Source organism: Lipophrys pholis (assembly GCF_963383615.2).
Source record: "Lipophrys pholis genome assembly, chromosome: 3".
Taxonomy (NCBI): Eukaryota; Metazoa; Chordata; class Actinopteri; order Blenniiformes; family Blenniidae; genus Lipophrys; species Lipophrys pholis.
This window is the reverse complement of record NC_137627.1, coordinates 14,945,254-14,969,237: the sequence shown is the minus strand read 5'-3', so window position 1 is coordinate 14,969,237 and position 23,984 is coordinate 14,945,254. Positions and strand designations below refer to the sequence as shown.

The 23,984-nt window shown below is 43.1% G+C and overlaps 1 protein-coding gene across 2 annotated transcripts; it reads right to left on the bottom strand.

Annotated features, from left to right (window-relative positions):
* Positions 1-203: 203 nt before the first annotated feature.
* Positions 204-10,141, bottom strand: calm3a (calmodulin 3a (phosphorylase kinase, delta)). 2 transcript variants are annotated; one of them, XR_013935216.1, is made up of 7 exons: positions 9,936-10,130; positions 4,254-4,284; positions 3,780-3,923; positions 3,064-3,170; positions 1,487-1,622; positions 1,238-1,376; positions 204-1,089 (listed from the first exon to the last, which is right to left on the bottom strand). XR_013935216.1 is itself a non-coding variant. In XM_080459954.1 (6 exons), exons 1-6 carry the CDS (start codon positions 9,936-9,938, stop codon positions 1,348-1,350), a joined length of 450 nt encoding a protein of 149 aa, XP_080316080.1. In that variant the 5' UTR covers positions 9,939-10,141; the 3' UTR covers positions 204-1,347. The 2 variants fall into 2 exon arrangements, 1 of the variants encoding a protein (XP_080316080.1); XM_080459954.1 differs by having other exon boundaries at positions 204-1,376; positions 9,936-10,141.
* Between the last annotated feature and the right edge of the window lie 13,843 nt (positions 10,142-23,984).

The window sequence follows — 23,984 nt, the reverse complement described above, 5'->3', positions numbered from 1 at the left end:
AAATGACTAAAAACATAGGAGTTGTTATAGCAGCGGCAACAGTGACATTTGGTTTCTTTTTTTTAAAGAACAAAACAGTTTTTTTGTTTTTTTTTTTTAAACATCCATGTGGTTTATACCAAAGTGCAAATATGTTCAACTGCATGTATTTTTATATGTTATCATCGTAAGTAGGTTTATTATATTCTAATGAACTACGAGTCTTGCAAGAAGGTTGAGGCTTTTTTTTTTTTGTTCCTTTTTTCCTTTTTCTTTGAGTAATATGGCACATTTCAAAACCAAAGAGAAAACATGTCACAGGTCATTTACTACAACAATAGGCAATGCAAACTTTACGACACACTAATATATATAGAGATATATTTTGTGACCAAAGTTTGTCATCAATACATTAATAGTTGAGAACACATTTATAAAGCATTACATCAATAATGTATCATCAGGTTATCTGAACAAATGTAATAACTGCAGTCCTCAAAGTATGTTTTTTACAAGAATCCTCCCAAAGCAATCCAACACACTGCTCTCCGATCAGTGCTGCGGGCAGAGCGACGCCCGCCACTCAAAACAAGACAAAGTACCATCCCACAGGGCAGAAAACCTCCGGCGCTTGTTCCTGTCCTAACTCAAGGTACGCGAATGCTCGTCTCCAAGGCGAGCACCAAAAGAACACCCTACAACTCGACTATTTGCTCCTGCGATAATCAATAGTGACACCAATTTTACAGATATATAGCTATATATTTATGTATATACCTCCAGTGTGTACACAGGTTGACCGCTACCTCTGAGTGACTCAGAGCCTCCTTGTTGCCACAAGAGAACGGCCACAGAAAGGGGTGCATGCAAAAAAAAAAAAAAAAAGCCTTAATTTGGGTACGTGGAGAATCACCACTTGTACAAAGGGAATTACTTTAGTTTTTCTTTTTGGGAGATAAATCTGTAAAGAACTGAATATCCAACTTCTCCAAACAAACTGTAGCGTGGTTTCCTCTCCCCTCTGCCTTTTCAGTGTTGCTCTCTCTCCTCTAAGTTAATCAGGAGCTGGGTGACTCAGCAGAATCTTGGTCTGACGTACGGGGGGGGGGGCTTCAGCCCTCTTAAAGCTTGGTCCTTCAACTTCCACAAGGATTACTCTGCTGGTGTTTGCTAAACAGCTACCTTTAGAAGTAGTTGGTGTACTGGAGCGCAAATTGCCAAATTCTACGATTAAGTGATTGGTTTTGGGGTGGTCGGCTATGGTTTTTGTAATTGTTCCTTTTTTTTTTCCGCTGTTGTTTTGGTTCTTAAAAGACAAGTGATCTTAGGGAGGACAAGCAACGCTGAGAGAAAATGTCAGTGTTCTTCTCACTTGGCGGTCATCATCTGGACAAACTCTGCAAGAAAAGACCACGAGAGGAGGAACAATTAAAAGTCGGCCGCCAGTCCGAGATGAGCAGGAAACCAGCAGTCAGTCAAAATAAGGCAAGAAGAACGAAAAGCTCACCCTCGTAGTTGACCTGACCGTCACCGTCGATGTCAGCCTCGCGGATCATCTCGTCCACCTCCTCGTCGGTGAGCTTCTCGCCCAGGTTGGTCATGACGTGCCGTAGCTCAGCCGCACTGATGTAGCCGTTTCCATCCTGCGGCCAAACAAAAACCAAAAAAAAAAATCAACAACAGGCAGGATTAACATGAATTACACAGAAAAACTGAAGACTTTTACACCGAAATGCTTCATTTCTTAAATGATGATGACACATTTGTGGGATGATCAGCATGCCGCCAAACCTTCTCTTCTAGAGAAAAAATTAACAGGTTTTCCACTGGTATAAGAGTCACTGTCAAAAGAAGCATTATTATAACAAAGAAATACTCAATTGAACTATTTACTTCTTTACTCAGTTTAGAAACTTTTACCTCATGCAGCAACGGTTTCGTATCCTTGTCTGTTACTTTTTTTTTTTTTTTTTTTTACAAACAGTTGGTTTGTACAAGTTCGCCAAGTGCATGTGACCGTCCTAAACTCGGTGTATTCCACCTGTGGTGCGCACGTGTTCACAACAACTGGAGATCTGCACTCCTCTCCAACGTGAGCACCCACAGTGCCGTCAGCCGTCCGTGGCACCGGGAGAAGAAATGTGTTGAAGTGTTGTCCAATGGCGTCAATGACAGAAGAATTCTGGTTCTATCGGACTAACTCCAGATTTCGGCATGACAAAAGAACCACTCCCATCACTTAAAAAGGTGACATTATCACATTTGGCGAATTAATTCTCAGTCTATTGTGAGACGAGAGGTTTGACTGAGTTGAATTTGAAGGCCATTGGGTTTGTATTTTGCACGTTGCCCAGTGTACGTGTTGGTTTTCTTCTTCTCGGTGTGAATGAGAGCGTGTGTGTGTGTGGGGGGGGGGGGGGTCTTTCGCTCCGTGTTTGGGTGTAATCTCCCTTCAGTTGGATGAAGCTGGAAAGAAGATGAATAAACTCCGGCCCAATGGGACAGGAAACACTCATCTCTTTACTTCATGCAATGTTGTGAAATAAAATATGTAAATATGTTTTACAAGAGCAGGTCTTTAATAGATTTATCAACGCCATGATGTTGGTCACAGTCTTCATCAGTTATCTAATCTGACAAAATTACACTTTTCTTTCACTTCCTCTGAAATTTTTTTTCTTTTAAAAATGTGACACCGCAGGAGAAACACAGGCTTACTCTGGATTCTTCCCCTGTGAAGTCACATTGTTGATTTAGTTTGCTTGCTTGGCCGCACTGAGTCGAACGGCAAACATTTCAACGTGACCGTCGTCAAAAACGGCTCCAAGAAGTCGACACCGAGCGTTTCCCTGGACCAGGTTGAGGGAAACTAAAGCACATGAATGTTGCAGCTCGGTCGCACACAGATCCTGTTTTCTCCAAACAGTTATGAATTCGTGACACCGACGGCTTCAAACACGTTTCGTTTTTTTCCATCACGTGGACGCACCGAACGATCACTGGGCGAGCGGAGACGGAGGGTTTCTCGTGGTGGTGAGCGGCGGCGGTTTCCTGTTTTCAGGCGACTCGGCCCCCCCGGTGTACCTTGTCGAAGACTCTGAACGCTTCTCTGATCTCCTCCTCGCTGTCGGTGTCCTTCATCTTCCTGGCCATCATGGTCAGGAACTCGGGGAAGTCGATTGTCCCGTTTCCTAAATGCCCATAAAAAAAAAAACCACAAGAGTTGGAGAAATTGTGGGACGGTTAGTAATAACCTTGTATATAACTTCTTCTTCCTTTAACAGTAAGTTATTAGTGAGCAACAGTTACAGAATCCATCCGTTTCCTAATTATGCAGGACAGAAGCATCATTGTGGTGAGAAAGAGACAACAGGAGTGTGAAAGTTGTTTTCTTTTAAGATAAACATTAACAAACTTTTGCCTATTTAGAAATGTTTTAACTGTAAATTGTCAATATAATGTTATTCTAATAACTTTGAAACTTTCCAATGGATTTTTAGGACATAAAAAAAACCATTTAATTTAGTTTTTCAGACTGACTGCAAAAAGTCACAAAGTTAAAAAAGCCCATAAACTTAAGTGCTGAAATTCCACCTCATCAATGGGTGTCCTACAGAAGGTCAGCAATGAATAAGATGGGTGGACTCGACAGGAACAATTCCCCTCGACAGATTGGCCTGCACTGCCACGAAACAATCTTTCCTTGGATATCTGCTGTTTGCAATCCAATTTATTCTTTACTGGCACTAGAAAACCCCTGCGAGTCATTTCCTGGTGTCCTTGAGCTTTTCTCTCCTCACCGTCGGCATCCACCTCATTGATCATGTCCTGCAGCTCGGCCTCGGTGGGGTTCTGTCCCAGAGAGCGCATCACTGTCCCGAGCTCCTTGGTGGTAATTGTGCCGTCGCCATCCTTGTCGAACAGCGAGAACGCCTCCTTGAACTCTGGATTTACAGAAATAGCCCCCGTTAGTTTCCATGAACGCTCATTTCAATGCACGCAATCACTTCCTCGGTTTCAACTCGTCTGAGACGACTATGCGACGTGCAAATCCGGTGTAAAATGTGACTATGTGAGATTTCCACCTTTTAACAATAAGCTGGAATTAACAGAAATTGCTGACCAGCATTTTAAAGACTAAATTAAATCCACAGAAAGTCACAGCCCCCCCAAAAACCTGTGGTTCACTTCATCTTGAAGTTTCTTTGGCTTGGTGGTGAATTGAGGCGCTGCCACAGCTAAAACAAACCAAACATGGTGAGGTATGCACTCACCAGCAATCTGCTCCTCGGTCAGCTGATCAGCCTGTGGACGGAAGAAAAAAAAAAAAAACACACTGATAAAACACAAACGGTTCATCATCTTTTGCGGCGCTGCTCATCTGAACAATGTTTATAGGACATGTTTCATTGTTCTAGGCAAGTTTATTTGGGATTCCATAAATATACAGCAAATATATCAAAACCCAAACATGTGCTTGACAAGCCAGAGTAATAAGAGATCACTTTGAAAACCATAAATCAATAAACACCAGGTTGGGAACGACAAAGTGAGAAATGTTTTTTTTTTGGGGGGGGGGGGGGGCTGACCATCTGTCAAAGACTAATTGTGCGTGGGTATGACTTGAAAATCGTTCACACAATGACTACAGAGATCAAACTTCCAGCAGGCCTAATGAGGAGCACCTGCAGCCAGTTCCACTGTGTGAGCAACACGAGCCGCGCTGCCAAAGCAAATATACACTTGACAAACTAATTCCAACCACACTGTGGTCTCGTCCGGCAGCTGGAGCCACACGTTACCTCCGACAGAGCTAGAGGCTTTTGTTTATAGGAAATAAAAACTTACTAAATCGCTTCTCAACCTCACAGCCCTTTGTTTGAAGGGTATTACATCAAGGGCCGACTAATGTGGCAATTATATCCCTTTCACAGCAACTTTATTCACACTGGAATAATGCTCTCTTCAAGGGAAATGTGAGACTAGTTGGATTATTGGAGCAAAGTCAGAAATGGAGACATCCTCATACTGCTTGCTGAAAGTGTAGTTATGGATCTAGTTAGCTGTGGGAGCCATTTAATGATTAAAGAGAACCGAGCACATATACAACAAGACAAATGTTCTTATTGAAACTTGAATACAGCAAAAAAGTGTCAACGGTCAGGCTGACAGCAGGTTTAGGGAAACTTTGTGGGGAGGAAGTTCACCTGGATAAAATCTGCACTCACTGATGGCTGCTCATTCGTTTTCTGTGTGTCAATCTGCTTGGGAGGGGCCGCACAGCGTTGTAGTGTTTAATAGAGTCGAATCTGCGCTGGAGCAAGGCGAGGACGGTGCCAAATTACAAGAAGTTAATGCTGCATATTGGTACAGAACTCAAAGAAATTGCTTCCTTTTTCAGGAGGCGTATCCTTCATGAAATAGTATCAGAGGATAAATCGTGAATGATGTTATTTAATAGCTTTCCAGGTTACAAATATTCTCCAGGATTTTGGGAATAATTCTGACTCGAACTTGACATCATATTTCTTGAATTTTACATGAGGTGGAAGGAAAAAAACAAAACAACCTACATTCGCACGTACCGAGTTGATATTACAATTTCATTCTTTCATCAGAGGTTTGACTCTCGGCCTGTCGAAGTCAATCTACATGCCCACTTCAGGCTGAGAAAGTGTGATGAGGGACGAGTATAAATACTCCACCGCCCAAAATACACACGTCTGCTATAATTAGTGAGACACGAACAGGGTCGCCAATGTAGCACACTCAATATCACTGCAACTAACCACCTCTTTGTGCCTTTTCTTATTCCAGACGTAGGGCTCAGTTCAAAAATAAGAAACGAACCTCTGAGACAACTGTTGCTTGACAGCACTGGCTGCTTTGTGTAGTCCCGCATAATGACTGTTGAAGTAACTGCTGCATCACAAAGAGCCCATTAGTTCACCGAGGGCAATCTGATGTTATAGTGACACACACCTCAAGGATGCTTTACATGGGTTTCAATCACAGGTAAGAATTAAAACTCATGTGACTGTAGAGGCAAAGCCAACTAAGGTCTTGTTTCTTATTAATGGCCACGTGCCCTGATACTGCCAGGAAAAAAACAAAACAGTCATTTGCTCTTTCAAACCCAAAGACATGGAAAAGCTAGTATTTATGTAGCTCGAGGTGCTGGTGAAGCCATGTGTTCTTCGAGTCGCTTTCAGTGAGTCACCATGTTGGTCGGAGGGTGGGGGGTGAGTGGGGATAAGAAAGAAAAAAAAAAGTGCGAAGGGGTGGGGGGGGGGGGGGGGGTTAGCTGCAGACTATCCACTCTGTCCACTAACAGTCGGCTCAATGGTGCTGAAGCAAGCAATGTCTGGATCAGAGCTGAGCGCTGCGCTGTGAGGATTTACATCGCTGCTAAGAAATGGGCTCAGCCGAACAGGACTGAAGCCTCTCATTTCATCAGCGGAGCACTGATGATGTTGCATATTCCCGTGTTGGAGGGAATTGAAAACCACAGAGGCTGCAGGTAAAGCCGTGGTTTTGCAGATTCTAGCATTTTACAAGTTCCTGTGTCTCGTTTGAATGATAAGACGCAACAACCTCAGACACAACTTAAACCACAGAGGGAAGGATAAATACTTGCTGTGCCACAATAGATCCCCAAAATCCACATTTTCAGACGTAAGATGTTCCAATAAAAACGGCCTGTCAAACAGTGAGCTCTCTGGTGGTCACTTTGATCAATCAATGCACACTTTTCACCTAAGTTCATAGTTCATGTACCTCATGGAGGAATCTGAGATGTGATGCGACATTTCACTCCTCTGGACACCCCTCCAGGTAACTGCTGGAATTACTGACCATATTTGTATATCTAATCACATTTCACAACAATGGCTCTTCTTTTTTTTTTTTCTTTTTTTTTTATTAATCTGCTCCTGACACACAGCAGCGGGCAGTGATGTTGGTGTCAAACTACAAAGTAAATTTATTACAACCATTTTAAAGTAGTTGATTATAATGTGATTCTCTGCTGCTGTATGCATCGGTGGATCTTGTATCTGTCGTGAGGTCACACCACATTTTCATGTCTGAGTTTGTATACTTACATGGTGTCACGTGTTGGTGGTGTTGTATGTGAAAATAAAATATATAGGAATGACGTCTGAGGACCAAACGATAAACAGCACAGAGGCCTACCATGGTAACGGGAATCCAACTAAGCCTTGAAACAGACCTGCAAGCCTGGTGCAGCGACAGCACTGCTGTGGCAATCCCATATTTACAGGATCCTTATCATCAGGCATGTCTCCACATACTATCAAACATTGACTTTAACAAGTGAATTATTCCTGCTCAGTATTCTAAAAACCGTACAAAATAGGAAGTTTCCCCTTAAATGACTTTATCTTGAAGAAAAAGATTTACAAGGCACTTCACACATTTAACACCGCACAGGAGTTACATGTGTCGGCTTATTGACATGAATAACTTCTTCAGATAACCAGGTGAGAAAATAAACAGTAGCTGGATTTCCTTGTTGGCCTGATGTTGATTTAGGCTGGCATACAAGTGGTGATGACGCTCGTCTTTACTGGTTATAGCAAGGGGGGGGGGGGGGGGGGGGGGGGGTAATATATTATGTGTAGGGATGCACGATAACTATCGGCCCGATATTGGAAAAAATTGACGTCACACTGACAAGTCCAATAATGAAATTTTTTGAGGATAACTCGATAGAATTCTTTATTCTGAAAAAGACGACACGATTGCCGTATGCAGTAATTGTTTAGCCAAAGTGAGAAGAGGGGGTAAAGAGTCGACCAGTTTCAACATATCTAACCTTATTAGCCAAGTTTCACCATCGAAATGACTGTATATATATATATATATATATATAGAGAGAGAGTATGACGAGAAGAAGACGGCTGTGGATAAAACAATGCACCGCCAGCAACCAAGAGTCTGGAGCATCTGGTCTTCGACATTTAAAAAAAAAAAAAAAAGCCATTTGAGAGAGACGACCCAAGGGCCAAGGCAATTAACGGAAAAATTGCTGACTTTATGGCGCTGGACAACCAGCTGTTCTCCGGAGTTGAAGACCCAGAATTTTGCCAGCTTCTCAATCATTTGGAGCCTCGCTACAAACTTCCATCCCTTCTATCTTCTGTGTGAACAGTAATAAACTTTAACCTTAGCAGAGTTCACATTCTGGAAGTCCTTTAATTTCGTATGGATGGTAAAGCATTTTCTTTATAAACTGAATTTTTGTTCTTTAACATCCTGTATTGACTGATGCAGCCGAGTGAAGCAATAATAAACGTATCCGAGTCACAACTGTTCTTGTTTTACTTGTGATTACAACACTAGTGATGTCAGTCATATTATTTGCCAGAGGCAGAGTTAGAATGTTAAGTACATCTTTACTCACTACATGCGTGTAGTGAGTTACCTCTGGTTAATGGTAAAATGGTAAACAATGGTTACAGCTGCCATGTAAGATGCTCAATCCATCCATTGGGTGCGATTCAGGGTTTGGTGTCATGCTCAAGGACACGTCGACATGAGGATAGAGAGGGATTAGAAACGGCAACATTCCGACTGAGAGATGACCTGCGCTGCCACAGCCGCTCCAGGTGTGTACGTAAACTATTCACAAGGTTATCAGTACAGAGAATCAGGAAGTTTTCAGTTATTGGTTGGGAGAAGAAGAAAAAAAAAAAGAAAAAGTTATTGTGCATCCCTAGAAATGTGCACATGGCAATGCATTTTGAGACTCGCTTCATTTCGTTGATAACGTGGCATCTCCATATATATGCATCTCCCGTCATACCTTCTGCAACAGTTAGGTTGCTGAAGGCTCATGTCTCAGGCCACAGGGAGCTAAAGGATTGAGATTGATTGGACCTCTGTTCCCACTTTGGAGGGTGCACTGCGGGTCCTGGGAGCCTACTGCACCAAGCATGGTTTGGTTCAATGCAGGGGGGGGAAGGGAGGAGGGGTGGTGAAGAGGATCATTCAGCAGGAGCAGAATGCGGCTCGACGTTATGGCGCAATACGTAACGGAGGAGGGGATGGTGTCATGGTGGCACAGCGAGAACAGTCAGTCCACGACAAGAAGAAGAAGAAGAAAAAAAAAAAAAGAAAGAAAGCAATCTGGTGGTTGAAATCCGCATAACATGACTAACAGTTGTTGCCGTAGGCGAGCTGCAGACGAATACACGGAGACTGTATTTGAGTGCAATCGGGGATCATTTCAAGCCTTGTGTGTGTGTTTTTTTTTGTTTTTTTTTTCGCTTGTTGCGCATGTCCAACTACTGACAACACAGCGCGTGCTGGAGCCACACTCCCAGTGCTGCTCGAGCAACAGCAGCCTGTGTGGGATGACAAAATGGTAGTTAGCAGAGGCAGTTAGCCGGGATGTCTTCCTTGTAAGATTAACGAGACACACTCGCAGTGGACGGTCTATTTTTACACCCTCCACCAGCTCCACCACCACCACGCCCACTCCCCAACCAAGCGACCGACATGAAAAAAAAAAAAAAAAAAAAAAGATAAAAAAAATGCTGCAAACCTTCCTCGGGAGTGTTGCAAAATGCAAATGAAGCCACGTTACGTTAAAGCAGCAGTGGATCGTCCCACAGCATTGTGCATAAGGCAGATACACGCAAGGAAAACGAGTTTCTCTCATCAGCTGCACTGAAATATCAGCCAACAGCACATGAAGCGCTACGTGCACGTAGAGCGGGAGGCTCTTCTGCCAGTGTATAACATTAGGAAACGAATGCTGTACATTTCTGCTCGATCTACGCGTCCGCGAGCAGATTACGTGCTTTAAATATCACGGATGAAGGCAGTATCGATCACCCGCTTCGCTCTCGTTCTGTCGTGGCGGTTTGCAAATCGATGCTAACGGGTGCTAAGCTAGCGGTGCTAAAACACGTCGGCGACGTTTCACTCACCATCGTCCCGGTGACTTCTTGAGCGCCGTGAAGAAGAATGAAACCTCGAAACGAGACGCGTTAAACTCGGTGGCGAGTCGGCTGCTCTGATATAGAGATTAAAAGGAAACGGACTTCAGGGGGAACTGTGAGGAGCGTATCCTGGTGTTGCGGCGGAGTTGGCAGGTGTTGAGGCGCGTTCCGCTCACTACACAGGACGCGGGAGCGCGCACGGCTGACTCGTCATGCCACTTATGTTGAGCAGCCATTCATTAATTGTAGGAGCTACAGAATCTAGTATGAACAAATGACTTTGGAAACATTCAAGAACGATATGACAAGATCAAGAACAAATATAAAAGTGCAGTGAACGCTGTGGCTTTTATCTTTATTTATACAGTGCTTCCACGAACAAACTAAGTAAAGGCGAAACAGTACATAGAAGGCAAGATAAAAAGAACTGAATGGCAAGCATAGCTTAAAAGAATTCAGATAGTTGACACGATTATCATCATAAAACTGTATTCAAAATCAAATTAATCTAAAGGAATATAGTGCTATTAGGAATAGGTCTATAAAATAGCTTATGAAATCTGTTTTAACAAAACACTAAAAAGCACGGAATTTAAAAACTGAGCTGATGAAAACTGAAGTGTAATCACAAATAATAATACTCTATTAATCTATATAATGTGAAAGGGAAATAACATGCATATTTGACAAAACAAAGCTCAAAATCACTTTTACAAAGCACATTTCCGTTACATTTACTTGGATTTGAAATATCATTTATGCACTAAATTGCATGCTTGTTGGACTAATATTGGCCAAAATGAATGAACCCTGCTTAACCTCACAAACAAGACGGTGTAAAGAGAACTGATATTTGACTAAACTAAACTTTGGTCTTATGAAAGGTAATACTGTCCTATAATGAAAAAAGAAAATGACCTGTGTCTATGTCAGACATATCTTAGAATTCCCTTTACTCACCTGGTTTGATAAATGTTGTGGACATTTTTATTTTCTCAACTCGCACCTCTTTCTAATGAGAGATAACAAATCAGTACAGCCGCTTCAGCAGCCACTGAAGTCTTGTGGTTCTCTTGATAGGAGTGCGCGCTCTTCCAGACATGCAATTCGAGGGGATGCAGAAGTCCTCATAACATGTGAAACCTCATTCCAGCGGCGTGCTTCGTCCCAGTTTGACAGTTATATCCCTCCGCCGCCGCTCAGTGCGCCTGTGGTCCTTCACAGGAAGTCAATGCGTCTTATTGACCCAAAAGAATTATTTGACATTTAACAAAGCAAAGGAAAACAAAACAAAAAAGTCATGCTTGTGAATGAAACCTGCAAAATTGAAGAATGTGCAAATTCTTGTATTCAAACCATCTAATCAAAAAATATATAGCCAGGAGGATTAATATACAGTGGTATCCTTTAACATGACATTCAATTTTAAAAGGAATTATTTGTGAATCAGTACTTTATCACTGCCTCACCAACTTCAGTAATATTTGATATTTACTAACCTTATAAGTGGTGTTGTGACTGTAAGATATGTTAATGGTGATTCATGGTGAAAATTGTGACTTTTCATTGAAGAGTGTTGTCCGTAGCGGCCCTCTGACCCTTGATGTGTCGGGCCTGACAGACACACAGGTCCTGCAGCTCGCTGCAGGCCCACACTGGTGGCCCACATAGGAATCTAACACAGGGTCATTTACAAAGCGACTGTGACTCAAGGTTTTACTGAGCGGAGGGGGTGGGGGAAATCTGTCGACAGTCTATCAGGATTTGGACATTTTTTGTCCGATTCGTGTCATATCGTTTGCCCTCATTTCCATCGCACTCTGACATACACAAACCTCGGCATGGACCACGTTCCAGCATGCGGGTGTGCGAGGACCCGTTCAACACGCTGCTTGCAGCTTAAAGTTTTGTTTAGAAGTGGTACCTATTGATCCACTTTGCAACCCCACCATGCAGTGTGGGGCGGTGGTTGGAGTAGGGTGAGAGGTTGGAGAAGGAATGGCAGACAGTTTCCACTTGGGCTCTCACGATCATTTTTAAAAGATCCACTTCCAAGACGTTTTCTCCTTCTATTTCTGGGAGTTCATCTCCAATTTGTGTCTCTTCTGAGTGTATTTTCTATGGAAAGTACCACAAATTTACTATCCACCCTACATGTACTGATGTCATGTGGCTCGGTTAGCTTTGTGATTAACAGATATTCCAGCAGAGGGAGATATTTCTTCATTCTTGTTTATTTGGTCTTGCGAGCTGACGGAGAGGAAGCACAATATTCAGTCGACAATGTTAAAACGGCCTGTTAAATAGCAGGCCTTAATCAAATTTCTACACCTGATGTTAACTAATAGAGGATTTAATATTCTATACAACAAATAAAGCATTGAAAAACTGTCTTAATGGACTTGATGAAGGTTTTTGATTCTATGGGCTTATTTACATTATATTGCTGTAAACATGGAGTTCATTTCTAAACTTTTTCTTTCAGATGGACAGAAATAATAAGTCAACTTTGATGCTGTAGAGTTTCAGTGGCTGATCAGGAAGCCCATTTGATCTGTTGAGATGATGAATAAATTCAACTCAATTCAGAAGTGTCCTACCTCAACCTGTGGTCCATTAGTAATTGGCTGGCTGCAAATTTTAAAATCTGGTCTACATACGAAAGTTGCACTTGACTATTATTATTATTAATGCTGTCAACACAATATTATTATTATAGTATTGTGTTGACAAAAGTAACTAAAGAAGAAAAAAAGTGAAAGATAGAGAGAAAGTGTAAAAAACACCTCTAATGCTTGGCCTCCATTTCTTATCTTACGAAATTGTTTTTAATCATCCTCAGGCACTACAAAGGTAGTAGCTGTTCCAAATAGATCAAACTGAAGTAAAGAGGAAATGAAAATATCACACACAGCAGAAGCTGCATAAACTCCGTCATTGATCAAATCCAGTCATACACCGTCTGGAACTTGTGTCAACCAGTCTGAACTACTTACCGTAGTTTATCCTGTTGTTGGGATTTATGGTTGGTTATTAGCATTAAATTACTGTAAGTAATAGATTACTGAAAGTAATAAATCACTGGAGGTAATTTATGAAAAATCGACAGATCGATTGATAGATCTAATCTATTAAACAGCAAACACTATGTACAAAGTGTGTGTGTGTGTGTGTGTGTGTGTGTGTGTGTGTGTGTGTGTGTGTGTGTGTGTGTGTGTGTGTGTGTGTGTGTGTGTGTGTGTGTGTGTGTGTGTGTGGTCTGGAGTGAGTGGGTGTAATGACCTCGAACGTCCACCAGGTAGAGGCAGACGTCGGCGGGTCAATGCGGTGACTGTGACGACCACTAGGGGCGTGCGGCGGCGCGCAGAGGGAGAGCGCAATGACTTGGTGTGTCCACCAGGTGGATGTCAAGAGGGATTGCGATGACCCACGCGACCACTAGAGGCGTTTGACTCGCTCTTTTGCGGCGGGTTGCTTAGCGACCAGATAAACAAGACGTCTGTCGAGCGCGCATGCACGAGGGCGGTCTCGGAGCGAGGCAGTCTACCGAGGGCGTAACGAAAGGGCGGTTCTGTTGGCTCAGTTCTGAGCACCGGAGTCCTAAGTGGAGGTCGGGACCTGCATTTAGAACTCTTGTGATCAAGACCGATCTGCTCTTGCAGCAGGTAACACCTTGGCGCTACATGCAGAAGTATGAGCTTATCTTGATCAGATAAGGGGGGGAGCAGGGCTGCGAGGAGATCCGGGTTAGTGGAGAAAGGGGGAGAATGAGAGGAAGACAAGAAAAAGACAGAGAATTCTGCGAGGCTCGGTTCTGAACCCTGAATTCAGAGGCTTGGCTTCAGCTGCAGGAGTAGACAGCTGATTGGGTGATTTTGGAGAGGAGACGATGGCTCTGGTCTCCAAAATCCACCCAAAAACAGGAAAAATAGAGGAAAACAAAAGATGTAGTCCAAACTGGGTCCTACTCGTCCAGCGGGCTGGCCTTGATGTTTCTTCTGTTCTTTTGCTCTCTTTACCATCCTGAGGCAAGCAGAGACTTGTGTCTCCCTCGATGGTCAGATTGAGAAGCAGAGAGACTTGTTAGGAAAAGTTTCACCAAGGCTTGAATTTGGACCCCTGTGGTGTTCGGGTCGGATTCGGCCATCCCCATTGGTTATCAACCTGGGGGGGTTGTAAAACTGGCTTGCTCCCCTGCTGTTCAATGGCCTGTTCATTGTCTCTGGTGATTCTCCTCAGTCAGACAAACTTCTGGAGGAGTTCACTGGAATCTTCAGCCCAACACTATCAACCTCAGGGGATAGTATTACAAACACCGGACAAACATGTTCGGAAAGACCTTTTTTCCTCTTTGCGGTGTGGCTGCTCCAATGCTTGCTGCTGGACTCACAGCAGTTTGCGTAACAGGCTCAATGTTTAGTCTGTTGGTCAGACATTTTGGCCAGCCATTAAGGAATTAGTTCGAATGACATGTCTGGATGTGAAATATTTTATCATGTCTGGGGTTGGCTTGAACTGAGAGAAATTGTTTCCAGTAAATCCATGTCCATTAATGTTATCTAACATTCTTAGCTATAGGCATGTCGTGCCTTCATGATTTTAAACTGTCCATTGAAAACTGATTTTAGTGTAACTATGCATGCAGCCACTAACACTATAAGTGTTTTGAGGTGTAAGTAAAAGGGGGGAATCTTAAAACATTGTGCTTTGCTAAGGCTGATTGTGACAGGCAGGAGGAGCAGGAGGGGAATATTGAAAACAACAAGGCATGACTGACAAAGTGAAATACAGACAGAGCTGAGAAAAAAACACAAGGGAGAAAGACAGTAAGAGGGTGAGGAGGAGGTCATCATGGATGATAACGTGTCGATGTAGATGAACAATATAAGGTACTAAAACAGAAAAAAATAGTGTTTAAGGGGGTATATTTTACAACAAAAAAAACTCCACAAAATATGTCTTCAAAATGAGTTTTTTTTTTTTTGCTGATAATATATATTTAATAAAATGAGGTGCCACTGTGCACATAGTTTAGTGACATAGATTATCTTTAGTGTTACAGATATCTGTCATATTTGCATGCTGTGACAAATATGCAACACAGTTGAAGGAACATTTTGTCTCATTTCTTATTGAATCATTCCATATTTTCAACTTAAATATGCTTTTGTTTTGAATGAATCTTTTGATTAAGTATCATTCATTTATATTATTACAATTGTTATAAAAAGCAGTGTCTGTGAAAAAAATTGCATTTACACATTTCAAAATGTCGTTTTAAGAGGGAGACAGGAAAGTGTGTGATGGCAGGCTGCAGACTGAAAAACACAACGGTAACACTTTTGAATACAAAAAGCTTCAACTAACCAGAATTAGGTAGCATGGGCCAGACACTCAAAGATGTGATGTATGTGGATGCATGTTTTTGGAGGATATATAACATGAAAAACAATTATTGAAAAAAATTTTAAAAAAGACATCCTGAGCTTGTGACTGGCTGCTGGTGTCCGTCAAGTGGCTCTTCATTAAGTATGGCGGGTGTTTCTCAAACCTCACCCATGAAAAAGAGACACAGAAGAACATCTGACCTGCCCAGATGAGGGTCACCGGAACACGCTGGTGTTGATATGGACAGAAAACGCCTCTGTAGCTATTAGAAAGAGAAATAGGGCATCCCTATTTGATCCCCTGTTCCACTGTGAATTGGGGTGATGTCCCTCGCAGTGGGGATAGTGAACTGTATATATTAACATACAGAGATTCTATAATGTTCATAAATTTGTCACCAAAACCAAAAGATTTCAAGCACTGGAATAGGAAGGAATGTTCAATGGAGTCAAATGGTTTATAAAAGTCAAGAACTAATTGAATGGTATTGTGAAAAGATCTGCACTTTGGGAATCACTTATAATTTTATGTAAATTCTTTTTCAGTCTGTTGAAATAAATAAGGGTTACAATTTTATAATCATGGGGGAGGGGAAGAAGAAGAAGAAGAAGAAGAAGGGGAAGAAGAAGAAGAAGGGGAAGAAGAAGAAGAAGAAAAAGGGGAAGGGGAAGGGGAAGGGGAAGAAGGGGAAGAAGAAGAAGAAGAAGAAGAAGAAGAAGGCGGCGGCAGCCATGCCCTGCTCTGACCAGGCCAGCCAGAGAACAAACGGCAACAGTGTGGGAGGAGGGGAGTCTTTTAACTCTTCACACAGGCCCAGGTGTGACTCATTCCGCTGATGAACCCTCTGGCCTGCAAAAGGAAAAACAACAGCAGAAACGGGAGCATCTCGTGGAGAGGAGGGGCCGTAACAACAGGAATAGATTTGCTCATAAAATGAAAAAGAAATTCTTTGGTAGTCTCTTCTGGGTCAGCAGGGTTTTGGTCATTAACAGCCAAGGGTTTGAAAGAGTTTCTCTCTGGCCTTCTCTTTCCTAATGAACAGAAATAAGCTGTACTTTTCTCTCCTTCTTCAATCCATTTAGCTCTGCATCTGATGTAGGGTCCTTCAGCTTTTCTGACATAAATTTCATCAAGACTGCTCTGCTTTGTATTTTCTGTTTATCTTTGTCTGTCTGTGACACTTTATTACATAAGTTGTTTATTTCTTTGATTATGTTAATTTCAGAGATTTAGTTTTTTCTGTTTATCATTTTCCTAAAGTGTATTGAGTATTCCTATAAGTTAAATTTGAGAAATTCCCATTTAGCGCTATAAGAAGTGATTGATTCATCATTTTCTGACATCAGAAATTATTACTTCAATCCCATCACGAAAAGACTGAGATTTCAACAGATTTGAATTAAATATCCAGCAGCCTCTGTTTCTATTACAGAAGCCAGAGGGTTTAAAAGATTGTTAGTTTTATAACGGCATGATCTGTGAGAGGAGCTGCTGCCATACGACACTCGGAAACTGAACTCAAATCGATTCTCGATTTGTTTATGATGTTTGGTTTAAACCGTGAATATATTGGGGTGTTTGGGTATTTTGAATGCCAAGGATCAATAAGGTTGTGAGAACTACAGAGATTAGATAAAAAAAAAAAGGGTTTTGAGAACTGAATTGAGATCTTGGCGGATACCTATCAAGATATTCATCAACGACTATATTGAAATCTCCTCCAAAAATTATATTAGTAGTAGGATAGATGATCAGAAGGTCATTATCAGCATTGGAGATATCACAAATTAACTGTTTGTTTTGGGATAGGATATCAAATCCATATACATTTGACAATATATAGTATTGCTCATCAATGTTTAGGACACATATTAACCAATGGCCTGTATTATTTTCTCTGGAAGTAATCAGTTTGCCAGGGGAATTACAAAGTAGTTGTGGCAGAGAGGTGAGGCTGCACACCTGATTCCCATCAGGGGCCTAATCACCTCTCTGCCCATAAAGGAGGAACCACCCAACGGAAACACAGCACCGACCCAGCCCCCCCTCTACATCAACGGCGAGTGTGTGGAGAGGGTCCACTCTTTCCGGTTCCTTGTTGTCCTCATCTCCAACAACATCTCCTGGACAGAGAACATCACTGCAATCACCAAGAAGGCTCAGCAGCGGCTGCACATCCTGAGAGTTCTCAAAAAGTACAACCTGGACTCCAACCTGCTGCTGACCTTCTACCGCTCATCTATCGAGAGCCTGCTGACTTACTGTATTACAGTATGGTACGGCAGCTGCACCGTTGCAGACAGGGAGAGGCTCCAGAGAGTGGTAAAGGCAGCACAGAGGATCATCGGCTGCTCTCTCCCCTCCCTGATGGACATTTACACCTCCCGCTGCCTCAGCAGAGCTACGAACATTATCAAGGACAGCTCCCATCCTGGCTCTGACCTGTTTGACCTGCTGCCCTCGGGAAGGCGCTACAGGGTCATGAGATCAAAAACGAACAGATTCAAAAACATTTTTTTCCCCAAAGCCATAACCACTGTGAACTCTTGTATGCACTGACTTCACTTTACTTTACTTACAGACTACCTCATAATGTGCAATATAATTTTTATAGTTATTATCCTGTAAATACACTCTGTACCGTGCACCTTACCCCCTACACCCCCCACCCTCCTTCTTGCACTATGTTCTGTCCCTCAGATGTCGGCACAGTTCCTGTGGCAGTGAATAAAACTGAGATAAGTCAAGCGAGCAACAACATTAAAACAACCACTCTCAACCCAGACAAGCAATGTCCCATCCACCATAAGCCACACGCACTTGCTAGATGCAGAGGGTTTAGAATGAAAACATTGGATGAAAGAAAAGGTCTGCTTAAAGAACACTTCATATGTTATAAATGTTGTTCATCCACGAGTCACAGAGCTAAAGACTGTAAAGCCGCCATACAGTGCTCAGAGTGCAGTAGTGACTCGCATGTGTCCGCCATGCACGCGGGTCCACCGCCGTGGACTCTTAAAGACTCTGACCCTCTGTCACAGAGCCACGGCGGGGAGCCTGGCCCTCCAAGCCATGTCACTACAGCTAGCTGCACAGAAATATGTGGTCCAGGCCTACAAGGTAAATCATGTGCCAAGATATGCCTTGTCAATGTGTACCCCCGCACTTCCCCAGAAAAGAAAAGGAGAATGTACGCTATGTTAGATGATCAAAGCAATTCATCTCTAGCAAGATCGGCCTTCTTTGATATGTTTAACGTGGAAGGCAATATTCTCCCATACACTATGAGAACATGTGCTGGAATATCGGACACAGGGGGGCGCAGAGCTAATGACTTTGTTATTGAGAGTGTGAATGGAAAAGTAACCATGCTGCTGCCCACACGAGTGGAATGTGATCAGATTCCTGATAACAGAAACGAGATTCCCACTCCTGAGGCAGCAGCTGCTCATCCTCATCTTCAGCGGATTGTATCGCAGATCCCTCCACTGGACCCAAAAGCAGACATTCTTCTCCTCCTCGGGAGGGATATCATTCAAGCCCACAAGGTCCGCAGTCAGGTAAACGGCCCCAACAATGCACCTTATGCCCAACACCTAGACCTGGGGTGGGTAGTCATGGGAGATGTCTGCCTATCAGGTGCTCATAGACCCAGTGTGAACTCTTTCAAGACCAATATTCTTAGCAATGGTCGTCCCAGCTTTTTCACTCCTTGTACGAGCACAATCCATATCAGAGAGAAATACACAGAAACGTGTCCCACTCTTCACATCCCCCAAAATGAACTGGGCGCACAGCTATTCCAACAAACAACAGATGATGATAAAGTAGCACTTTCTGAGGAAGATTCTTTATTCTTGGATATTATGCAAAAAGAACTAATCAAAGATGAGGCAAATAACTGGGTAGCCCCACTCCCATTTCGCTCCCCCAGACAGCGTCTGCCCAACAATAGGGAACGAGCTTTCACTCGTTTAATGTCACTCCGCAAAACACTGAAAAAGAAACCTGAAATGAGAGAGCATTATGTTGACTTTATGGAGAAAATCTTTAGCAAAGGCCATGCTGAACCAGCCCCTCCTCTCTCACCCGACCAAGAATGCTGGTATCTCCCTAGTTTTGGTGTTTATCACCCCCAAAAGCCAGGCAAGATTAGGGTGGTCTTTGACTCAAGCGCTCAATGTGACAATGTCTCTCTTAATGATGTGCTGCTAAAAGGGCCAGATCTCAACAACAGTCTTGTGGGAGTTCTGCTACGCTTCCGGTCTGATCCATATGCAGTCATGGCAGATGTAGAGCAAATGTTTTACAACTTTTTGGTCAGAGAGGACCATCGCGACTATCTACGCTTTCTGTGGTTCAGAAACCATAATTTGGATGGAGAAGTAATGGAGTTCAGGATGCGGGTACATGTTTTTGGAAACTGCCCATCTCCATCAGTCGCTATCTAGGGGCTTAAGAAAACAGCCATGGAAGGGGAAGCGGAATTTGGCAGTGCAGCAGGGGAGTTCATTGAACGTCACTATTATGTTGATGATGGACTAAAATCGTTCCCTTCAGCAGATGAAGCAGTGGACGTACTTCGTAGAGCTCAGAAAATGCTAGCACAGTGTAACATACGCCTGCACAAAATCTCATCCAACTGTCCCGCTATTACCAGTGCCTTCCCAGCTGAGGACCTCGCAGCAGACACACAGGGCCTCGAGCTTGGTCAGACAGCCCCTCCCATGCAGCGCAGCCTAGGCTTGGGTTGGGACCTTGCTACAGACCTGTTCAAGTTTCAGGTAACCGTAAATGAGAAACCATTCACCAAAAGGGGAGTACTTTCCGTAATTAATAGTGTGTACGACCCCCTCGGTTTTGCTGTCCCGGTCATTGTAGAAGGCCGAACCATACTCAGAGACATTTCCACTAACATTAGCGAATGGGACAGTGAACTGCCTAAAGACAAGTTAGAGCAGTGGCAGCAGTGGAAAGACTCTCTCAAGCACCTACAACAGCTTGAAATCCCCAGAATGTACACCTCAATACCACTGTCTGCAGCGAAAAGGAAAGAGATCATCATCTTCTGTGATGCCTCCATTAAAGCCGTAGGCGCCGTCGCGTATCTCAAACTCACAGATGCAGAAGGACACAGTGAAGTGGGCTTTCTTCTCGGCAAAGCACGACTCGCTCCTAAACCGGACATCACCATACCAAGGCTTGAACTCTGTGCAGCGGTGCTGGCTGTCGAGGTCGCAGAACTAGTTCTGGAGGAACTAGACATCACAGTTGATCGGGTGAGCTTTTTCACAGACTCAAAAGTAGTGCTTGGTTACATTTCAAACAAAAAGAGACGATTTTACGTGTATGTCCACAATAGAGTAGAGCGCATCAGACGTTTCACCCAACTTGACCAGTGGGATTACGTGCCCACTAATCTAAATCCAGCTGATCATGCCACACGCTCGCTACCCGCTGAGCAGCTCTGTAACTCTACATGGCTCAGCGGACCTGATTTCCTCACTGATTCAAAGCAGAGTCAAACAGAGACACAGACATTTGAACTTGTACACCCAGAGACTGATAGTGAACTGCGTCCTGAGGTTATTACCTGTGCCACTATTATGTCAAAAGCCAAGCTTGGTAGTGCAAGATTTGAAAGGTTTTCAAGTTGGAATGTGTTAGTTGGAGCCGTTGCTAAATTAAAACACACAGCCCAGTCATTCAAAAACAGTCCTGAAAACACATGTTATGGCTGGCACAAATGCAGTGAGCATTTAAATGAAAACCAACTTGACCAAGCAAAAATCACAGTCCTTCGCACTGTCCAAAGAGAGCTTTACAGAGAAGAAATATAGCAAATAGAACAGAGAGCTCCTCTAAAAAACTCAAGCCCACTCAGCAGACTGAATCCATTCATGGACATTAATGGCATCCTGAGAGTCGGTGGGTGCCTAAAAAGAGCACAGTTACAGTCAGATGAAACAAACCCCATTCTCATCCCTGGTAAACACCACCAGGCCCAGCTCATAATAAGACATTTTCATGAAAAGGTCATCAAGGCAGGCATTTCACGGAAGGGGCAGTTAGAGCAGGGGGGTTTTGGGTTGTAGGGGGCAAAAGAACACTAAGCAGTGTAATATTCAAATGTGTTACGTGTCGCAGACTCAGAGGGAAACAACAAGAGCAGATCATGGCTGACCTACCAGAGGATAGGTTGTCCACAGACCCTCCTTTCACACATGTAGGCCTTGATGTATTTGGTCCATGGCCCGTCTCAGTCAGAAAAACACGTGGAGGTCAAGCAGATGCAAAAAGGTGGGCTGTCATATTCACTTGTATGAGTACACGTGCCATACACATTGAAGTTATTGAATCAATGGACACATCATCGTTCATAAATGCACTGCGTCGCTTTTTTGCTATCAGGGGTGCCGCTAAACTCCTCAGATCAGATTGTGGAACAAACTTTGTAAGCGCCTGCAAAGAACTACAAATTAACAAACAAGGTTGTCACGACAACAAAATCAACAACTTTCTCAAAGACACTGGCTGTAGGTGGCACTTTAATCCGCATAACGCATCTCATATGGCAGGCTCATGGGAACGGATGATAGGGGTCACACGCAAGATCCTGGACGCTATGCTGCTGAAAGACAAAAATGGAAAACTCACACATGAAACGCTTGTGACGTTATTGGCTGAAGTGACTGCAATAGTAAATGCACGACCACTCACAACAGTTTCCACAGATCTGGAAAACCCAGCCATTCTTACCCCTGCAATGTTACTCACGCAAAAAGTTGGCACTCCTCCAGTGACTTATTTAGGGGCGCAGTGGAGACGTGTACAGCACTTAGCCAATACCTTCTGGAGCCGTTGGCAAAAGGAATACATCACAGGGCTTCAGCACCGCCGCAAGTGGAAAGCAGTTACACCCAACTTGCAAACAGGAGATGTAGTTCTGCTGAAGGAATCCCTTGAACACAGGAATAACTGGCCACTTGGACTGATATCAAAAACATTTCCCAGCGCTGATGGTCATGTTCGAAAAGTTGAGGTTACGGTTTTCCGTAAGGGTGAACACAGATGTTATCTCCGACCAATAAGTGACGTTGTTCTGTTGGTGCCTAAGGACAATGTTTAGAGGAAATAAGTGTTTCTTTGCCATTAGTTTATGGGTGACATCTAGATGTCAGACGGGGAGTGTTCTGTCCCTCAGATGTCGGCACATTTATATATATTAAGTTTTTAAGTTGATTTATTTGGAATGGATGTGTAATCCTCTGTTTGCTCATAAGAAGTCACTGGTTAGTCAATAATTCCGTTTTTCTAACTTCTTCTATGGTATTTACTTTGTTTGTGTTACTGCCACCTATTGGCCCCCACCTGTAAGCAGCAGGCTAAGGACACCATTTTGAGAGCAGCACTGAAGGAGTTCACATGCAAATCGCTCCTCTGTGCACTTTTTCCTGAGTTACCTTGTCAAGACATAATCTGTAAGTTACCAACTACTTTTAATGTTTTGCAGTGCCTTATCACTTGTTGTAAATGTTTATTTACTTGATGTCTACATAAATGGTTTGCTATGCTGAGTTTAAGCTAAGCTGTTTGGATGTGTGCTGGCTGTGTTATGCACATAGGTTTTCTGCTGTGTCTAAACTAAGCTAAGCTGAGCAATTTTGAAACATGTTATGTGATATGTGACATGTATAATAAGTTATACACTCTTTTATTTGAGTTTTGTACGTATATTGAAATACTGATGTATTTTTGTATCTGTTTTGCAGTTTTACAAATTTAAGAGATGGTCTACGGACATAAAAGACACCCTGAGTCCCGTCGTTTCTGGGGCCATTTCTTTTGTGTTAAGCTCGCTGTCTAAGTTAAGTTAAGAAACACTTAGCTGATGGCAGAAGACACTATATTCTGCCCTTTTTGACTGCTGCACTGTCACTGGAGTTGTTTTTAATCTCACTGTACCTGTACATGTGACAATAAAAGGCATTCTATTCTAACTAGAAATTGCAAAGCACCAGTGCGGGTCATCTATTGCCATGGGAACCAGTAACTCCAGAAGGCAGCAGGAGCAAACCTCTCCGCTTCGCAGAAGGAGAACCAGAGGGAGGCCTCCGGTTGTTGAGGAAGTGACGGTCGAGTGTGTGGGTCAATTGCAAAACAAGGGAACCAGTGCAGATTTAGAACTTTGGGAAAATGTACTGAAATTCAAGCGTTGGGTTTTACATCAGAGCCAGCCCATGTCTACAGGAGATGAGTGGGGACGAGTGGAGCGTTGTAAGCAGGAATAGGCCTAAGAGAAAAGATCATGACGGGGGGGGGGGTGTGTTCACAGGATAGCGACACAGAAATTACCAAGGCTAAAGTGATGTGGTCTGAGACAAAGAATAAGGAGGACTATAAACTCCATATTAAGGTCTCAAGGAGCCCCGGGAATGCATGCCAAAATCTTGTCAAGTGGAATGATATTTGCCATGTGCAAGTCATCAGTGCAACAAACCAGAGCACTCAAAATGAATAACTTGCTCTTACCGGTAAAGGAGTTGAAGTATTCAAGCCAAGGGAGGAGAGACTCACAGGACCAGCAGGTGTGATGGTGTCATAGGCAACACGGTTCATTTGATGTTTTGTTTTGGTATTTGGACTGTT

Excerpts from the sequence above, each read along its gene's own strand:
- calm3a (XM_080459954.1), bottom strand. Across the intron at positions 3,924-4,253 it reads GACCGAGGAGCAGATTGCTG|AGTTCAAGGAGGCGTTCTCG; the intron begins GTGAGTGCATAC and ends CTGTAAATCCAG. Across the intron at positions 3,171-3,779 it reads CAATGAGGTGGATGCCGACG|GAAACGGGACAATCGACTTC; the intron begins GTGAGGAGAGAA and ends ATGGGCATTTAG.